Genomic DNA, 18,925 nt, shown 5'->3' with positions numbered 1-18,925 from the left:
GGGAGTCTGCACATTCCCAGTGCCTGGCCAAGAAATTCCCTGTGCCATCTTAAGCATTTCCTTTCCACTAACTGCCGCCATGGGCTAGAGATTCCCAGCAGTCAGTGTGGAGGTTACGTTTCTTAGAACATAGAATAGTACAGCACAGTACAGGCCCTTCAGCCCACAATGTTGTGCCGACCCTCAAACCCTGCCTCCCATATAACCCCCCACCTTAAATTCCTCCATATACCTGTCTAGTAGTCTCTTAAATTTCACTAGTGTATCTGCTTCCACCATTGACTCAGGCAGTGCATTCCATGCACCAACCACCCTCTGAGTAAAAAACCTTCCTCTAATATCCCCCTTCCCACCCCTTACCTTAAAGCCATGTCCTCTTGTATTGAGCAGTGGTGCCCTGGGGAAGAGGCGCTGGCTATCCACTCTATCTATTCCTCATAATATCTTGTATACCTCTATCATGTCTCCTCACATGCACCTTCTCTCCAGAGAGTAAAGCCCTAGCTCCCTTAATCTCTGATCATAATGCACCCTCTCTAAACCAGGCAGCATCCTGGTAAATCTCCTCTTCACCCTTTTCAATGCTTCCACATCCTTCCTATAGTGAGGCAACCAGAACTGGACACAGTACTCCAAGTGTGGCCTAACCAAAAATTTTATCTCATAATTTGCCCTTCCCCAATTAAAATTTTCCTGTCATCTGTGAGTCTATCCTTTTCCATGATAATGCTAAAGGCCAGGGAGTGGTGGTCACTGTCCCCCAGATGCTCACCCACTGAGAGATCTGTGACCTGACCGGGTTCATTACCTAGTACTCGATCTAGTATGGCATTCCCACAAGTCGGCCTGTCAACATACTGCGACAGGAATCTGACCTGGACACACTTAGCAAACTCTGCCCCATCTAAATCCTTGAAACTAATCAGGTGCTAATCAATATCACGGAAGTTAAAGTCACCCATGACAACAACCCTGTTATTTTTGCACCTTTCCAAAATCTGCCTCCCAATCTGCTCCTTGTATCTCTGCTGCTACCAGGGGGCTTATAGAATACTTCTCCCTTCCTGTTCCTGACTTCCACCCGTACTGAGACAAAAGAGGATCCTGCTACATTACCCACCCTTTCTGTAGCTGTAATAGTATCCCTGACCAGTAATGCCACCTCTCCTCCCCTTCCCCCTGCCCCCATCCCTTTTAAAGCACTGAAATCCAGGAACATTGAGAATCCATTCCTGCCCTGGTGCCAGCGAAGTCTCTGTAATGGCCACGACATCATAATTCCATGTATGTATTGAAGCTGTCAGTTCATCACCTTTGTTCCTGATGCTTCTTGCATTGAAGTACACGCACTTTAGCCCTTCTACCTTACTACCTTTACACCCTTTATTCTGCTTCTCTTTCCTCAAAGCCTCTCTACATGTTAGATCTGGCCATGCACTTCTTCCACTGCTCTATCGCTTCGGGTCCCATCCCCCTTGCAAGTTAGTTTAAACCCTCCTGAACCATGCTAGCAAACCTACCTGCAAGGATATTGCTCCCCCTCGAGTTCAGGTACAACCCATCCAATCTGTACAGGTCCCACCTTCCCCAGAAGAGATCCCAATGATCCAAAAATCTAAAACCCTGCCCCCTGCACCATCTCCTCAGCCACGCATTCAACTGCCAGGTCCTCCAATTCTTATCATCACTATCACGTAGCACTTTCAGCAATCCTGAGAACACCACCCTTGAAGCCCTGTACTTTAGTCTTCTGCCTAGTTCCCGAAACTCACACTTCAGGACCTCATCCCTCTTCCTGCCTATGTCATTGGTAACAACATGTATCACAACTTCTGGTTGCTTTCCCTCTCGTACCAGGATGTCGTGCACCCGGTCAGAGACATCCTGGACCCTGGCACCCGGGAGGCAACAAACCATGTGGGTGTCCTTCCCACATCAACAAAATCCTCTGTCTGCTCCCCTGACTATAGAGTGCTCCTCGAGGACACTGAATTATTGGGAAAGGTTGAATAGGTTAGGAGTTCATTTCCCAAAGTGCGGAACAATGAGGGGAGATCTTATAGAGGTAAACAAAATTATAAGGGGTATAGGCAGGCTTTTTCACTGCAGGTTGGTTCAGACTAGAACAAGACATCATCTCGGGACTCTGATATTACACAGAATGATGTGTCCCACTCAATGGAGTCAACTACAGCAAAGGCTTCAGTACAGGTTCAAGTTTATTGTCATAGGACTAGAAGCACAGAATGTAAATGTTATGAAAATTAGCCTTTACAGCAGCAAAGAAGTCAATTACATACATGAAAAAACATAAATTAACATAAACTTTAATTAACATAAATTATACACAACTTAAACGCACAAAAATGAGCAAACCGAGTTCAAGCTCAGGTATAATTATAATTCAAACATACATGAATATAGGCAAACAAAAAAGTGTTCCCCTAGGGCCAAGGTGCAAAACGAATTACCAACAGCACACAGCACAGTGCAAATAGCACACATGATTACAATTTCAGAAACACATACCATCACAAAGAAAAAATTATACAGCACAAGTCTCTGAGTGGCAAAACTGTAGATTTTCTTGCAACACACACAAAATGCTGGTGGAACGCAGCAGGTCAGGCAGCATCTATAGGAAGAAGTACAGTCCACGTTTCGGGTTGGGACCCTTCGTCAGGACTAACGGAAATAAGAGATAGTAAGAGATTTGTAAGTGGGAGGGGGAGGCGGAGACCCAAAATGATAGGAGAAGACAGGAGGGGGAGGGATGGAGCCAAGAGCTGGGAAGTTGATTGGCAAAAGGGATACAAGGCTGGAGAAGGGAAAGGATCATGGGACAGAAGGCCTAGGAAGAAAAAAGGAGGAAAGCACCAGAGGAAGATGGAGAACAGGCAAGGAGTTATTGTGAAAAGGAAAGAGAGGAAAATAAATTATAAGTAAATAAATAAATTAATTAGGGATGGGGTAAGAAGGGGAGGAGGGGCATTAACAGAAGTTAGAGCAGTCGATGTTCATGCCATCAGGTTGGAGGCTACCCAGACGGAATATAAGGTGCTGTTCCTCCAACCTGAGCGTGGCTTCATCTCGACAGTAGAGGAGGCCATGGATTGACATATCGGAATGGGAATGGGACGTTGAATTAAAATGTGTGGCCACTAGGAGATCCTGCTTTCTCTGGCGGACAGAGCATAGTTGTTCAACGAAGCAGTCTCCCAATCTGCGTCGGGTCTCACCAATATATAGAAGGCTACATCGGGAGAACCGGACACGGTATATCACACCAGCAAACTCACAGGTGAAGTGTCGCCTTTTTTCGGTCCGGTTTGTCCTTGCACTGAGTGAACACTGGAGTGCAGCACCGAGCGAATACCAGAGAGCAGCACCGACAGGAGGGACCAGACCCCAACCCAGCAAAGGCCCCTGCTCTCCCCCTGAGCGGCTGCATCCAGGGTGACCTCGCGGCCGAAGCCTGGTCCTCATCACAACTGAGGCAACGCAGCTCCGCCGTCTCACCAATGAACTGGTTTTGCAGTACAGTATTCTACATTACCAATGGCCAACAGGGTCTTGCAGTCCCAATAAAAACATCTCAAAAACGCTACCTTTGTTGGATCGCACACCGTCTCGGCGCAACGGTACGCAACAAGTCCGGGCAACAACACAACGATGATAAGCAGTAAGTCCAGCTCCATAGTTATCGAGCAACTTGCTGGTGGGATATCTGCAATACTTGATGTTCTTAGTATCCAGCAGTGATTTGCGATTGTGAAAAAAAGATGTACAGGATGAACAAATGCACCTTTGTTTGGACCCCAAGGGGCCACTGCGTCTGAGCACGCCGCCATCCTACGGGGACTATGGAATAACGACTGTAGAGCAAATTGAGAGAGAAAAAAATGAAACAGCCTGAGGTAGTGTTCGGGGAAGAAGCTATTACTGAACCTTGAGGAGTGAACCTTCACTCTCCCGTACCTCCTGCCTGATGTCAGCGTCGAGAAGAGGGCATGGCCTGGGATAGTGGGGGTCGCCTGCCTGAGATAGCATCAGTGAACCAGTGCTCTCTGTAGCCTCTTGTGTTCCTGTGTACATTGTAGTTTGAATTCCAGGCCGTGGTCCAACCAGCCAGAATGGTTTCCACGGCCCATCTATAGACGTTCAGTCGTGGGATGTTGGCGGCGGGGGGGGCATTGACATTGGATTCGTTGTCTTTTCAGGGAATTTGGAGGATTTTGCGGAGACAGCGTCGGCGAGATGCTTCTCAGATCAGCACTACAGTACCTAGAGTTAGTTTAGTACTGAATATTTAACGGTTAATAAAGCCAACGCCTGAAGCTCCACCCCCATCTCAACTCCCTACTTTCTCACTGCTGCCCTCTGGTGAGAAGACAGTGAATAACAAGGAACGAGCCCTGAATACAACTCAGCTTCCGATACTGTTCAACCAAGACCTTAAGCATTCCTTTGATAGGGTCTTTCCTGTGCATTATCCAATCCTTTCTGTGGCTTTAACTGAGTACCGCATTTCCCAAGCAGAATGGTACCTCAGACGTACAATCCACTTCACAAAGACAACCAGGACATCCAGAAAATATAAAACACTCTTATTCATTCAACTTCACCACTATTAGCTAAAATGGGAAGAGAGTTACAGAACAAGTCTATTTTAAATAAATAAAGTGATATATTTAACTCTTAAATCAAGCTATACCTCTATCTTAGCTGAAGTCTCTGCCTTGCCTGAAGAGAATCAATCCATCACCATTCTTACTCCTTCACTGTGCCTTTACATGTGCTTCTAGCTGCTGTAATGCTTCTATTTAAGATCCATAGAGGAAGGCAGGAGAGCCTGGGTAACAGAGGAGCAGCGGCCTATGTGACTATCAGTGCTCTCTCTACGGGTATTTAGTCTCACAGGCCTGTGCTATTGGCTCTGTACACTGACAACTCCTTTTGCAAGTGGAAATTCTCCCAGTTCAAAATATTGTTTCCCACAAATGAATTTCCATCAAATGTCTTGGTTTGTAATTTTACTTTTTATTTCAAAATATCATAAGATTTGTGCAATGCAGAACCTTCAAGCCAATGAAGCCTGAAAGCACACACTCAACAATCCAGGAACAGCTTCTTTCCCCTCTGCCACCTGACTTCTGAATGGACATTGAACCCATGAACTACTACTACTACGTCGATTCAGGCCTAGGGGGCCGGCGTCGGGCACGATGACCCATTAACCCACGAATACTACCTCACTACTTTTTCTCTTTTTGCACGACTTAGTTAATTTAACTTTTTAATATATATATATATATACTTACAGTAATTTACAAATTGTATTATTATGTATTGGAACCTACTGCCGCTTCATAACAACAAGATTCATGACACCAGTTTCCTCACTGCTTTTCAATGGATGTGTTTACTGCTGAGGTTGAAAGGTTTGTTGATTAGTAAGGGGGGAAGGCAGGAGAATAGAGCTGAGAGGGACAATCGATCAGCCATGATGGAATGGCAGAGTGGACAGTGAACCGAATAGCCTAATTCTGCTCCTATGTCCTCCCACATCCCAATGATTCAAAGGATTCAGAGTATGCTTAGATTCATCCAAACTTGCTCTTGGTTTAGGTGGACTCTCGAGGTTCCATTTTACTACATTAAATGTAAACATAACGTTAAACCATTACCTTCCATATCCAGGATGCACACCAGCCCCTGAGGACCTACTGGTCCTAGAAGGCCTCCAATGTACCAACAGACACTCTCTCACTCTCTCCAGGGACACTGGGACATGGACATGCCTTAGGAGATGACGCGAAATGAGATGAGGTCTCTATTGGTCATGGTCAACCATGGACGTTGCGTCTTAGCTGTCTAGATATGCAAGCCTGGGCAGTACAATATGGAGAGCAAGCTGTTGCCCATGTAGCAAACTCCCCCTCTCCACGCATCTGATGAACCCAAAGGAACAGCAGAGACCAATACGGTTTGGCACCAGTAGCATCACAGGAGTTGTCAGTCAGCATTGAGCTCAACACAGGACTGCCTTAGGGACTCCAGCTCCAGACTTTTCCCTGGGGTTTACTCCTGAAGCCTTCCCCATAAGTGGGTATGGCCGCAAGCCAGCGGAGGTTTGAGATCCGAGTTTTCCTTCTCTTAGATCTGCTGCCAACCACAGCTAACAAGCCCCATCTGCCCGAAGCCACTGGCTTTAAGACACCTTTACCCCTTCTCCTGTCAGTAGAAATGGCTCCACTGTCTTAGTAGCTAAGCCACATGTGAAGGTCAGGAGCTGGACTTGGTTGTCAGAGGCTATTGGGTCGTACACCATTGTGATCATTTAATAGGCAGTGGGAGCTTGTCCCCACTACCACTCCCGGCTGTAACAACCTTAAGGAACCATACATCCTCGGCAGAGAGGGAGGAAGTGCTGTCCCTGTTCCGGGAGAGTGTGGTGGGACGGTGTAGAAGGAACTTCACTCTTTGTTCAGCCCATGCTGTCCCTGCTCTGAGAGTGTGTGATGAGGCAGTGAGAAAGGAACTTCAGTCTGTGCCTCTCCCTGCCCCAGCAGAGGGTAATGGGACTGTATAGAGCAGGGGTTCCCAAACTGTGGTCCATGGACGCCTTGGTTAATGGTGAGGCTCCAAAGCATAAAAATGTGGTTGGGAACCCCCGGTGTGGAGGGAATTTATGACCATGTGAGTTTCCTCTGAGTGTTCTGGTTTCCTCCCACAGTCCAAAGATGTACAGTCAGGGAACAGTGAGTTGTGGGCAGGCCACATTGATGTCAGAAGCATGGTGACACTTGAGGGCTGCCAGTAAATCCTCACTGATTTCATGTGATGCAAACAATGTATTTTGCTGTATGTTACAATGTGAAAAATAAAGTTAATCTTATAATCTTACCTCCTTGTATCTTATCATACACTGTTCTTCATTTCTAACCCATGTTGTCTCTATCCAGGGACAGTGTGACAGGAAAGTGCAGAAGGAACTTCACTCTGTGTCTAACCCGTACCGTCTCTGCCCAGGGAGTGCGTGAGGGACAGTGTGGAGGGAGCTTCACTCTGTGTCCAATCCATGCAGTCCCTGCCCTGGGAGTGTGTGACGGGACAGTGTGGAGGTAGCTTCACTCTGTGTCCAATCCATGCAGTCCTTGCCCTGGGAGTGTGTGACGGGACAGTGTGGAGAGAGCTTCACTCTGTGTCCAATCCATGAAGTCCCTGCCCTGGGAGTGTGTGATGGGACAGTGTGGAGGGAGCTTCACTCTGTGTTTAACCTGTGCTGTCCTTGCCCTGGGAGTGTGTGACGGGACAGTGTGGAGGAAGCTTCACTTTGTGTTTAACCTGTGCAGTCCCTGCCCTGGGAGTGTGTGATGGGACAGTGTGGAGGGAGCTTCACTCTGTGTCTAACCCATGCAGTCCCTGCCCTGGGAGTGTGTGATGGGACAGTGTGGAGGGAGCTTCACTCTGTGTTTAATCTGTGCTGTCTCTGCCCAGGGAGTGTGTGAGGGACAGTGTGGAGGGAGCTTCACTCTGTGTCCAATCCATGCAGTCCCTGCCCTGGGAATATGTGATGGGACAGTGTGGAGGGAGCTTCACTCTGTGTTTAATCTGTGCTGTCCTTGCCCTGGGAGTGTGTGATGGGACAGTGTGGAGGGAGCTTCACTCTGTGTCTATCCCATGCAGTCCCTGCCCTGGGAGTGTGTGATGGGACAGTGTGGACGGAGCTTCACTCTGTGTTTAATCTGTGCTGTCCCTGCCCTGGGAGTGTGTGACGGGACAGTGTGGAGGGAGCTTCACTCTGTGCTGTCCTTGCCCTAGGAGTGTGTGACGGGATAGTACTGAAGGATCCTCCGTGTGCTGGGTGCTTTGGCCAGATGTGCATTTTGTTCCCCAGCTTACTGCCCTCAGCTGAAACACTTGATAACTGATTGGCCCAGAGGGTTCCCTTTGCGCGCTGTATCACTGAGCACCCCGTTGAACTGTAATACTGAAAGCAGGAAGTGAAGCATCTAAAAATACAGTCCTGGACGAGTGCGGTGTGGTTAAATTGAAGAGGAGCTGCAGCAAGAGGGGCAAATGGCTGAAAGATTGAGCCAGACCTTGTGCTGTGGTGTCTGCATGCAGACCTACATTGAGCCCGTGACCCTGGACTGCGGACACAACTTCTGCAGACCCTGCGTCCTGGGGCTGTGGGCCGGCCAGGAGGACACCGTCCTGTGCCCTCAGTGTGGCCAGACGTTCCCCAGGAGGGAGCTGAAGACTAATCAGCTGCTGGCCACCTTGGTGACCAGCCTGGGTGTCCTGCGACTGGACCCGGAACCTGCGGTGACTGGACAGAGGTGCCCTTCCCACTGGGCACAGCCAATGCTCTTCTGCCGCAAGGATCTTGCACTGGTGTGTCCCAGCTGCCTGGCACAGGATCCGGATGGAAGGAAATCCCTAATGCCTCCGGAGGAAGCCTACACCTTCTGCCAGGTAGGGAGACTTGGATCTCAGAGGTAGCTTGCCAAAGCTTCGGGGTTACTCCGGAACCAGAAGGAGCTTGTGCTTTTGTTTGTTGTCAGGGACATGGGGGTCACTGGCAAGGCTCGTATTTGATCCACGTCCCTGACTGTGCCTAAGAAGGTGGAGGTAGTGAGGGGGAAAGAAAGGGGCCAAGTGGCCTTCATGGTATTGTTCGGGAGGGAGCTCCAGACTGAGAACTCAGTGTTGGTGATCTTTTCCCGAAGCGGTGTGGTATGCGTATGGAGACAGTGGTGTACCCCCTGTGGCTGTTGCCATGGAGACAGAGGTGTGGGGATTTCCTGTCTGTTAACAGTGACCAGCTGTAAAGTGCCCACGTTTGCCGAACGACACGAAACTAGATGAGAGGGCATGCAGAGCTGAGGACATTTGGACTCTGAAATCCCGGGGCCCTGCCCTTTGACAAGAGGAATCCGTATTCATATTGGGATTTTATTTATCATAGAAACCAACAGAAATGAAACCGCTTGCACGAAGAACCAACACAATCTAATGCTGCGCTGGGGGAAAGCTCACAAGTGTCGCCACAGGTTTGGGCGCCAACATAGCAGACCCACAATGTTCAGCAGAACAGCAGCAACAAAAGAAACCCCTTTCCTCCCTCCCACCCAGCCCCTGTCCTTTAACCCCAAGACAGGCCACCTGTGGGCCTCCTGCCTGTTAGGCTCATGGACACACGGATATCTAAAGGCAGCTTATTTCTAAAAGGAGAGATTATTGCAAATACATGAAGTGCAGAGGGATCCAGGTGATCGTGTGCACACACTGGAAGAGGTTAGAGGGCAGGTATTGTCACAAGTGGCCAACAAAATCAGACCTGTATTTTTTGGAGTTTTATCAGATGAGGAGCGAACTTATTCAGTTGCATAAGATCCAAATGGGGCTTGAGAAGGAAGAAAGCAAGATGTGTCCACAGTGAAAGTGGTTCAAACGGGGGCGGGTTGGGGGGTGGGGGGACAAGGTTCGTAGATTTTCATTTAAAGCTGAGGTGAAGGTAGTGAATCTCTGGAACTGTCTGCCCCAGTGCGGTGTGGAAGGTAAACCTTTGTGAAAGTTCAAAAAGAAAAGGGATGAGTATTGGAAAGATCGGGGAATTGTGAGCTATGGAGAAATGGCACAAAGAAGGAGGTGAGGAAGGGACAGGCCAACAAAGATAATTTTGCTACATGGACTTGATGTTGGTTTATCATTGTGACATGGGCATCAGGTTTAATATCACTGGCATATGTTGGTGAAATTTGTTAACTTTGTGGCAACAATACCATGCAATACAAACAAGAAAAAAAGTGTAATTACGGTAAGTTTATGTATATTGAATAGTTAAATTAAGTAAGTCGTGCGAAAGTGGAAATAGTAAGTAGTGAGGTAGTGTTCATTTAGAGAACAGATGGCGGAGGGGAAGGAGCTGTTCCTGAATCACTGTATGCGAGCCTTCAGGCTTCTGTACCTCCTTCCTGACAGTACAATGAGAGGAGGCCATGTCCTGGGTGGCGAATTGAATCGATTGTGAGGGTACGCATGCACAGAGGTACGGTGAAAAACTTGCCTTGCACACGGGCTCACGCCGATCAGATCATTACACGGTGTATTGAGGTAGCACAAAGCTAAAACAATAGCAGAATGCAGGATGAAGTGTAACAAGGACAGAGAAAATGCAATCCAGGTGGACAATAAGGTGCAAGGTAGATTGTGAGGTCAAGACTCCAACCTATCATACTAGGGAAATATTTAATAGTCTTTTAAGAGTGGGAAGGAGTTGTCCTTGAGCATAGTGGTATGTGCTTTCAGGCTTTTGTATTTTCTGCCCAATGGAAGAGGAGAGAAGTGAAAATGTCACAGGGTGGGTGGGGACCTTGACTATGCTGGCTGCCTTACCAAGGCAGTGAGAAGTGTAGACAAGAGTCCATGGAGGGGAGGCTGGTTTCTGAGGCTGATTTTTGTTTAGAGCTGTGTCTACAACTCTCTGCTCAGCACGAGGACAGGTGGGAATGTGAGAGCCACTGCCTCTTAGAAAAGAGGATGAGAGGTGACCTGATAGAGGTGTATAAGATGATGAGAGGCATTGATCGTGTGGATAGTCAGAGGCTTTTTCCCAGGTGTGAAACAGTTTCCACAAGAGGACACAGGTTTAAGATGCTAGGGAGTAGGTACAGAGGAGATGTCAGGTAAGTTTTTTACTCGGAGAGTGGTGAGGGAATGGAATGGGCTGCCAGCAATGGTGGTGGAGGCGGATACGACAGTGTCTTTTCGGAGACTTTTGGATAGGTACATGGAGCTTAGAAAAATAGAGGGCTATGGGTAAGCCTGGTGATTTCTAAGGTAAGGACATGTTTGGCACAACTTTGTGGGTCGAAGGGCCTGTATTGTGCTGTAGGTTTTCTATGTCTATGCTTCTGAACAATGAGGCTGAATTTTAGAAGAGATATCCTATCAGTACAGGATCAGCCCTGACCACTGTGTGACATCAGCAGTGACCAGGGCGTAGGTTAATCAGCCACTGCTAATCATGGGAGGGAGGAGAATCAGGGTGGGAGTTGAGTGGGAGCCTTTAGGGGAAATAAGTTGCAGGGGTATTGGTCAGTGATTGGGGTGGTTGGAATTGCCCTTCCGGGAGCTGGCACAGACAGGATGGGTTGAATGGCCTTTCGCTTCAGAGCAGGTGCAAGAGACAGTGAGGAGTGGGAGGAGGGATCAGTGGGACTGGACAACGTGCAAGGTTTGATGCAGCTGGAGGGAAGGCGAGAAACCAGGACTGGTCTGCTGTGGTGGAACTGGAAGACCAACAGGAAATACATGACAAGCAATGCCCAGCACAGGAAATCCTTTAACTGATGACTATATTTTACCATTGAGGAGTTATTGAAAAGGCGATGCATCAATAAGGAGCACCCGTGATTAAGGACCCCACCATACAGGGCGTGCCTTTCTCTCACTGCTACCATCAGGGAGGAAATACAGGAGCCTGAGGACACACACTTAACTTTTTAGTAACAGCTTCTTCCCCTCTGCTATCGGATTCTGGAATGCCCGTTAACCCACGAACACTGCTTTACTATTTTGCAGATCACAAACGCACGAGATTCTGCAGTTGCTGGAAATCACACTTTTTTAAAAAATTTCTTATTGTAACTTACAGTAACTCTTTAGACACTCAAAGTGCTGGAAGAACTCAGCAGGTCAGGCAGTATCAATGCAAAGGAATAAAGAGTCGATGTTTTGGGCTGAGACCCTTCATCAGGACTCCTGTCTCAAGGGTTTCAGACCAAAACGTCGACTCTTTATTCCTTTCCATTGATGCTGCCTGACCTGCAGAGTTCTTCCAGCATTTTATGTGTGTTATCCTGTAGTTCCAGCATCTGCAGAATCTTGTGTTTATAGCAGTCTTTTTATGTCTCGCACTGTACTGCTGCTGTAAATTTTCACAATATATTGTCTACCCGATTCTGATCTGTACCACATTTAGTCAAAGCTCCATAGGGGTGTTGAACATGAAAGTGAGCCCTTCAGCTTATTGAGTCCTTGTTGAGCATCAAGTATCTGTTTTTATGTTAATCCCATTTCATTCTCCCCATATTCCCATTAACTGACCCCCAAACAATCTAGATGCTAAGGGACAATTTACAGCAGCCAATCAACCGACTGACTAACATCTCAGAGGGAACTGGAGCAACTGGAGGGAAGTCCCAGTGGTCACAGGGAGAATGTGCAGACTCCACACCCAGAGGCTGGGATCGAACCAGCGTTGCCAGGACCGTGAGGCATTGGCTCCTCCTCTTCTGCCACCCTGCTTGCCGAGCAAGAGGCACTGCTCCCTGTGACACTGCAGCCTGGTATGTAGCTCCCTCATTGAGTCATGGGCCCCATTCCTCAATTCACAGACTGGGTCATGTACCAGCACTGTGCCTACATCTGGGCTAACTGCCCCTTGAACTCAGTCTGCGAGTGGAACGAGGGTTCGTCCTGCCAACTGTGGCTCACCCATCACACCACATAAACCAGTATTCCCTTTATGGGTGCTGTCTCAATGCTTCTTGCTGCCTCAGTGAAGAATCCAGCATAATCAAAGACCCCATCCACCATGGACATTCTCCCTTCTGCCCTCTCCCAAGGCTTGTTCTACCTCAATGCACTGTGTAATGATTTGATCTGTATGAACAGAATGCATGACAACCTTTTCTCTGTATCTTGGTATGTGTGACAATAATAACCCAATACGACTAACCAGTGCCCAGCAGGTGGGGGAAGTTTCCCAGTTGTGTTCCAGTGTCCAAAACTCAGACTCCAACTCACCACCTCAGGCTGCGGACACTTTTGGTTGATATCACACAAGAGTATTGCACTGAGTTCTGCTTACGCCATTTCCACCAAGATGCAGCACAGAGCGTCATAGGGAGTCATTCCTGCCTGTGGCCATCAAACTTTATTATTTTTGTGGCCAATAGGCTGGTCCTGGACTTATTTCCTGGTATAATTTACATATTACTATTTAATTATTTATGGTTTTATTACCATTTATTATTTATGGTGCAACTGTAATGAAAACCAGTTTCCCCCGGGATCAATAAAGTATGACTATGACTATGAAATGAATTGTGGGCTTTGGAGAGGGGGCAGAAGAGACTTACCAGGATGTTTCCTGGATTAGAGGTTGGACAAATTATTGACATTTTTCTCTGAAATGAGAAGCAGGTTTCTCAACACTGATATGTCATGAGATTTGTTGTTTTGCAGCAGCAATACAATGCAATATATGAAATACTGTAAGTTACATTAAGATATACATAAATATAATGTAAAGACAGCAAAATTGTGAGGTGCTGTTCACGGGTTCATGAGCTGTTCATAAATCTGATGGCAGAGGAGAAGAAGCAGTTCCTACAATGTCCTTTCAGGCTCCTGTACCACCTTCCTGATAGTAAAATGAGAAGAAGGCATTTCCCAGGTGGTGAGCGACCTTAATGATGGACGTCGCTTTTTTGAGACATCACCTTTTGAAGATGTCCTTGATAGAAGAAGTCCATCGCACCCACAATGGAGCTGGCTCACTCTACAACTCTCTGCAGCTTTGAAGCCCGAGGGGAGAACCTGTCAGATTATGAGAGGCATTTATGGAGACAAATGTCAAATTCTAGAGGGCACAGCCTTAAGGTAAGGGGGGGGGGGAATAATTAAAGAAGACATGCAGATCAAGTTTTCTTTGTATCATCAAGCTTTATATCGATCAGGTTCAGGAAGACGTGGAGTATTGCATTCCAACCTGGATGCCCTATTAAAGCTCAATGAGGAAGCTTGGATTAGAGGTGATGAGCTGTAAGAAGAAGTTGGACAAACTTGCGTCGCTTTCTCTGGTATGCCAGTGGCTAAGGGGATAGAGACAGAGATTTATAAGATCATCAGAGGCATAGATAGAGTGGGCAGCTGGTATCCAAGGTCAACATGTCTAACACGACAGGGCATGCATTTAAGGCGAGTGTGGTAGATGGGGCAAGGATTTTTGTGTAGGCCGAGTGGTGCCTTGAACGTGCTGCCAGGGATGGTGGTGGAGGCAGATGCTACAGAGATATTTAAGGGGTCTTACAAAGACGCATGAATGTGCAAAAATGAAGGAGTACGGACAGTGTGTAGCCACAAGGGATTGGCTTAGTTCGACGTCTAATTACTAATTTAATTAGTTCAGCTTATCACCACTCACTACAGAGCCTTTCCTGTGCTGTACTGTTCTATGTTCTAGATAGGACCACCATGCAGTACAATGCTTTCCATCAGCTCCCCACATACTCAAGTTACAAAAAGTACCACCTGTTCTGTTAACAAGTTATTTAAACTCAATAACTATAATGTTCTTTTGTTACGAATCGAGCTTCAGGATATCTGCTTCAGCTGAGTGTCTGTGATAGCTTACAAATTTAGAGCAAAACCCTTTGAATGGAGAAGAGCACGACCTCTCCAAACACATCGTCTCAGACCTTTCATCAAGTCAAAAATAAACGAGTATATTTATTCCTGTGGTATTTCAGTTGAACGTTAAGCCATACTAACGCTCTTGCTTTTGCTTCTGCAAATTGCCTTTCTCGCAGTCCATATACTGTAGACACTCAAGTGTGTGGTAGAAGAGGCTCTGCTGAAACTTCAGATTACATTCCCACAGGAACACACACACAGTGCTGAGGAACTCAGCAGGTTAGGTAGCTTCTATGGAGAGGGATAGTCAACGCTTCAGGCTGAGGCTCTGCATCAGGACTGGAAGACCCTCTGAGATCTCTGCTGCTCTCTGAACGTTCAGTCATGTGCTCCTTCACCAATCACCTTCCAGCATGTATTTTCACACCCCCCCCCAGCAACATTCTGATTCTGGCTTCTTCCCCTCCTCCAGTCCTTATGAAAGGTCTCGGCCTGAGACATCGACTGTTCACAGATGCTGCCTGACCTGCTAAGTTCCTCCGGCATTTTCTGCGTGTTATTCTGGATCTCCTGATCTGCAGAAGCTGTTGTGCTTTAGCTTACAGTCCCAGGTAGGACTGTGGAATTGTGGAGTGGCTACAACACGGAAGACCATAGTACCCATTTAGTGCTGGCTGGCTCCTTTAGCACAGCATCTCACCTGTTATCTTCTGGCTCCTTGCAAACTTCTGAAAGAAGAGTAGACGTAAGTTATGAGACCACTGACAGTAACTCCAGTTACCAGTTCTGGCTGGTTTCCGAATTAACCAGGAACAGGCGGTGAAGAGGAGCCGAGGCCTGGGGCAGATCAGCCATTATCAGACAGGGCAGTGGGGCAAGCTTGAGGGGCTGAATAGCCTTTTCTTGCACCTTGCATATTTGTTTGCCATTGCGAGTGGAATCAATGAGATGAGAAAAAATATAGCAGCAGAGAAATAAATACTTGCAATGAAATCGATGCAGTATACGGCAAGGATTATTGCGTAGCACTTTTCATGAGCTCAGGATCTCAAAGCTAGTGATTTTTTTTGTGTAGTCACCCTGTGACACAGTAGGTATATTGTGCACCCTTGCACTGCGCCATTCTGATTTATGAAAGACTATTTAATGTAACATTTTCCAGGAAGATGTACCTTCCATAAATTAGGGAATTGCAGAAGACCTATGCAGAATGCTGGAAGCACTCAGCAGGTCAGGGGTGTCTACGGTGAGCAAAAATGGATCTAGGTTTCGTAGCCTCATGGAGACTGTAATGCCATCACAATGCTAGCAATCTTTAATCAGAGTTTGATTCCTGCCGCAGTCACGGGGAGTTTGTATGTTCTCCCCATGGCTGCAGGGGTTTCCTCCTCATTCTCCAGTCTCCCTAACGTATGGTTAATGTTCGTGAGCTGTGCGCATGCTACACTGGTGCCAGAATCACGGTGAAGCCTGCAGTCTCTCCCCAGTACAATCCTCAGAGAACATTGGTCATTGACATAGAGCAATGCATTTTACAGAATGTCTCAATGTACATCTAACATGTAAAGCTCACCTTTGAACATTTAATCTCTTTGATCTTCTTCTCCAAATAGTAGCTGTAGCTCATTCTTGCCTGTGTCCAGACCCACAGATTCCAGAGCCCAGAGCTCTGACAGGACTGACGATGAACGTACAGGGCGTTTTTGACCACATCCAAAAGGGGTGACGAGAACATGGTCTCCCATTACACTGATTGCTTGACTTTTCTCTTGGGAGAAGTTCAAAGTCCAAAGTAAATTTATTATCAAAGTCCACATCTGTCAGCCTGCGATTTGTTTTCTTGCGGTAACACTCTGTAAGTCCAAGAACAATAAAAGAGTCAATGAAAGACCACACCCAACAGGGCAGACGAACAACCAATGTGCAAAAACTGTGCAAGTACAAAAGAGAGAAAATAATAATAATAAATAATTAAACAATAAATATGGAGAGCATGAGATGAAGTTAATTCCTCCTGCATCCTTTATCCTCTCCTGCCCTTCTCTCATTCAAATTCAAAGTGGAATATGTACAAGTACATGCATGACATTGATAAACTTGTCTGCATCGGCATTACAGACATTGTATAATTATCATTCACAAAAAAAAATGAATTAACCACAATTTTTATGAGAAAGGACATAATTAGAATTCTAAAAATCCCCATGTTAGTGCAAAGTGATCAAAGTCAGCGTGCTGCTAAACTGTAGTGATTATGGTTTTCTCAGCTGGTTCAAGAACCGAATTGCTGAAGGGAACTCTCTGTTCTTGATCCTGCTGGTGACCATGTTGGCACCATCCCTCTCCTTCTCTCCGCCATTGCAACAGAACGTTAATTCCACTCTCAACTCTTCCCCAATCCAGAAAAAGTCGACAGCTGTTGTGCATCCTGCTGGGCGTATCAGACATTTGCTGATGTCAGAGCAAAAGGAATCTCAGTTGGAGGAAGTTTTTGGGTAGCATTTCCGGTTCTCAGTTCCTTTCCTGACAGCTGTGCCTCAGTCGTGGTTGCCAGGGACGGTTCAGATGGCTGTTCGTTCTCATCCCACTCCAGATAGACACTTTAAGTTGAGCAGTGCACCACAGGCTGAATTGCAAAGGATTCAGTAGGTACATTTTAATGTCAGAGAAATGTATACAATATACATCCTAAAATGCTTTTTCTTCGCAACCGTCCACGAAAACAGAGGCGTGTCCCTAAAGAATGAATGACAGTTAAATGTTAAAACCCCAAAGACCCCCAGCACCCCTTCCTCTCGTGCGTAAGTGGCAGCGAGCAACAATCCCCCCCTCCCTCCGCTGCCAAAAAAACAAGCATCTGCCACTGCAGAGGCGTATCTACGGAAAATAGCGCCTATGGCAAGCACTGAATTTGCGCCCCTGTCCAAACATCTGACACCCATCTTTTAGATAACTTTACCATAATATTAGCTCAAAAATACAAGTCAAGCTTGTTAATCTTTTAATTAACAAATTGTGGCACTACATGAAAATTATTACTGCACCTTCCTTGCTTTCACTGATGCAAATTGCTCTATGATGTGACCAAAGTCAGTTTTTTCGGTTTCTTCTCTTTCTACACTTAGCAGAGCAAAATCACAGAGTCTGCCTTGACCCATGGAGGCTCTCAAATATGAAAGTATTAGATTTAACTTGCTGAATGATCCCTCACAGCTGGCGATGGAAACTGCGATGGTTAGCATTATCTGAACAGCAATGCGAAGATTGGGGAAGATGCTCTCATCTCCATACTGAACAATAAATTCAAGAAGTTCTTCAGGTCTTGATATTTTCATGTTGACCTGCCTTGATACAAACATTCTGCAATCCAAAATTTCTTCATATTGCTGCTGTCCATCGACATCAGAGCTGCACAATTCACCCAAATTTTCGCACTTCTTCTTTAGGTCGTTACTGTTGGTGCCGTAACACAGTCCCTCGACATCAAGAAGGAACCCAAACTTGGGATCAGTGTCATGAAAAGGAGCAAATCTTTCTTCCATTTCTCTGTGAAGACTGTCGAGTGTTCCCTTCATGGCTCTTTCCATTTCCTCCTTAGCTGTTAACCCAGCATCTCTCGAGTTCTCATCAGCCATTCGTTTCTTTCATCTCTGATGTCTTTCAACTTCAATATTCTATTCTTCACAGAGACCAACTCCTTCTTCGAGTGACTTACTGTCCAACACTTCTCTTTCATCATAAAAATGATCTCGGAGGGCTTTCAAATCCAGGGCACATCGTGGAGGTTCATTCTCGGATCCTGCAGCCTCTTTTGAATACGGTCGATGCGAATGAGTACTTTGTTCCAAAATCCTAGCAAAATCAGAAAATAGTAACTCAACATGCGGTTGTCCAGCTGACTTGCATCACTTCTTGTTTCACTGGTCTCGTTTTCATTGTCTATAATGTCCTGGAGAACTTGAAGCATCTCCTCAAGGTACTTGTTGATGAGCTTCACTGCTTCTGTCCTTGCACTCCACCTGGTTTCCGACTCTGACTTAACAACCACAGGCACGGCGTTTTTGAGTTTTTCCCAGTGTTATTTTGAACGAGAGAAAAACACATAGAGAGCTTCATGGTTCCAAAAAACATGATCATCATTGTATCCTGCTTGGCTGCAAGTACACCCATCAAGTTCAGTGAGTGACTGTCGCAATTCACAAATACTGCCAGGTTGTTTTTCTCACTTATTCTTTGATGAACACCACTTCTGTGTCCAGCCATCACAGCAGCATTGTCATAGCACTATGACCAACAAACTTGTAGCTCCATTTCGTCCTTCTCTAGCTGTTTCAAGATGTCTTCAACCAAGCTCTCAGCATCCTTCTGGCTTATCTGGATAAAACCAAGGAAGGACTCTAACACGGACTGTTTTCCTCTCAAAATCAACTTCCACATACTTCACTACTTCTGACATCTGCTCATGGTGTGCCTGATCAGGAGTTGAGTCGAACAT

At 46.5% G+C, this 18,925-nt stretch overlaps 1 protein-coding gene and 1 long non-coding RNA gene across 3 annotated transcripts in view; one reads left to right on the top strand and one right to left on the bottom strand.

Annotated features, from left to right (window-relative positions):
• LOC134346675 (uncharacterized) overlaps window positions 1-18,925 on the bottom strand; it is a 55,397-nt gene that overhangs the window by 28,513 nt on the left and 7,959 nt on the right. For both annotated transcript variants that reach the window (XR_010017985.1, XR_010017986.1), the window contains exon 2: window positions 16,004-16,283. This is a non-coding gene — a long non-coding RNA (uncharacterized LOC134346675). The remainder of the gene's footprint in view (window positions 1-16,003; window positions 16,284-18,925) is intronic.
• LOC134346666 (zinc-binding protein A33-like) overlaps window positions 8,083-18,925 on the top strand; it is a 39,751-nt gene continuing 28,908 nt past the window's right edge. Inside the window, exon 1 of the mRNA XM_063048160.1 lies at window positions 8,083-8,481. Within this exon, the coding sequence (XP_062904230.1) occupies window positions 8,083-8,481 (399 nt within the window). The remainder of the gene's footprint in view (window positions 8,482-18,925) is intronic.

Source organism: Mobula hypostoma, chromosome 5 (genome assembly GCF_963921235.1).
Source record: "Mobula hypostoma chromosome 5, sMobHyp1.1, whole genome shotgun sequence".
NCBI classification, from domain to species: domain Eukaryota; kingdom Metazoa; phylum Chordata; class Chondrichthyes; order Myliobatiformes; family Myliobatidae; genus Mobula; species Mobula hypostoma.
The sequence above is the reverse complement of the archived record's forward strand: the minus strand, read 5'-3'. Positions and strand labels throughout refer to the sequence as shown.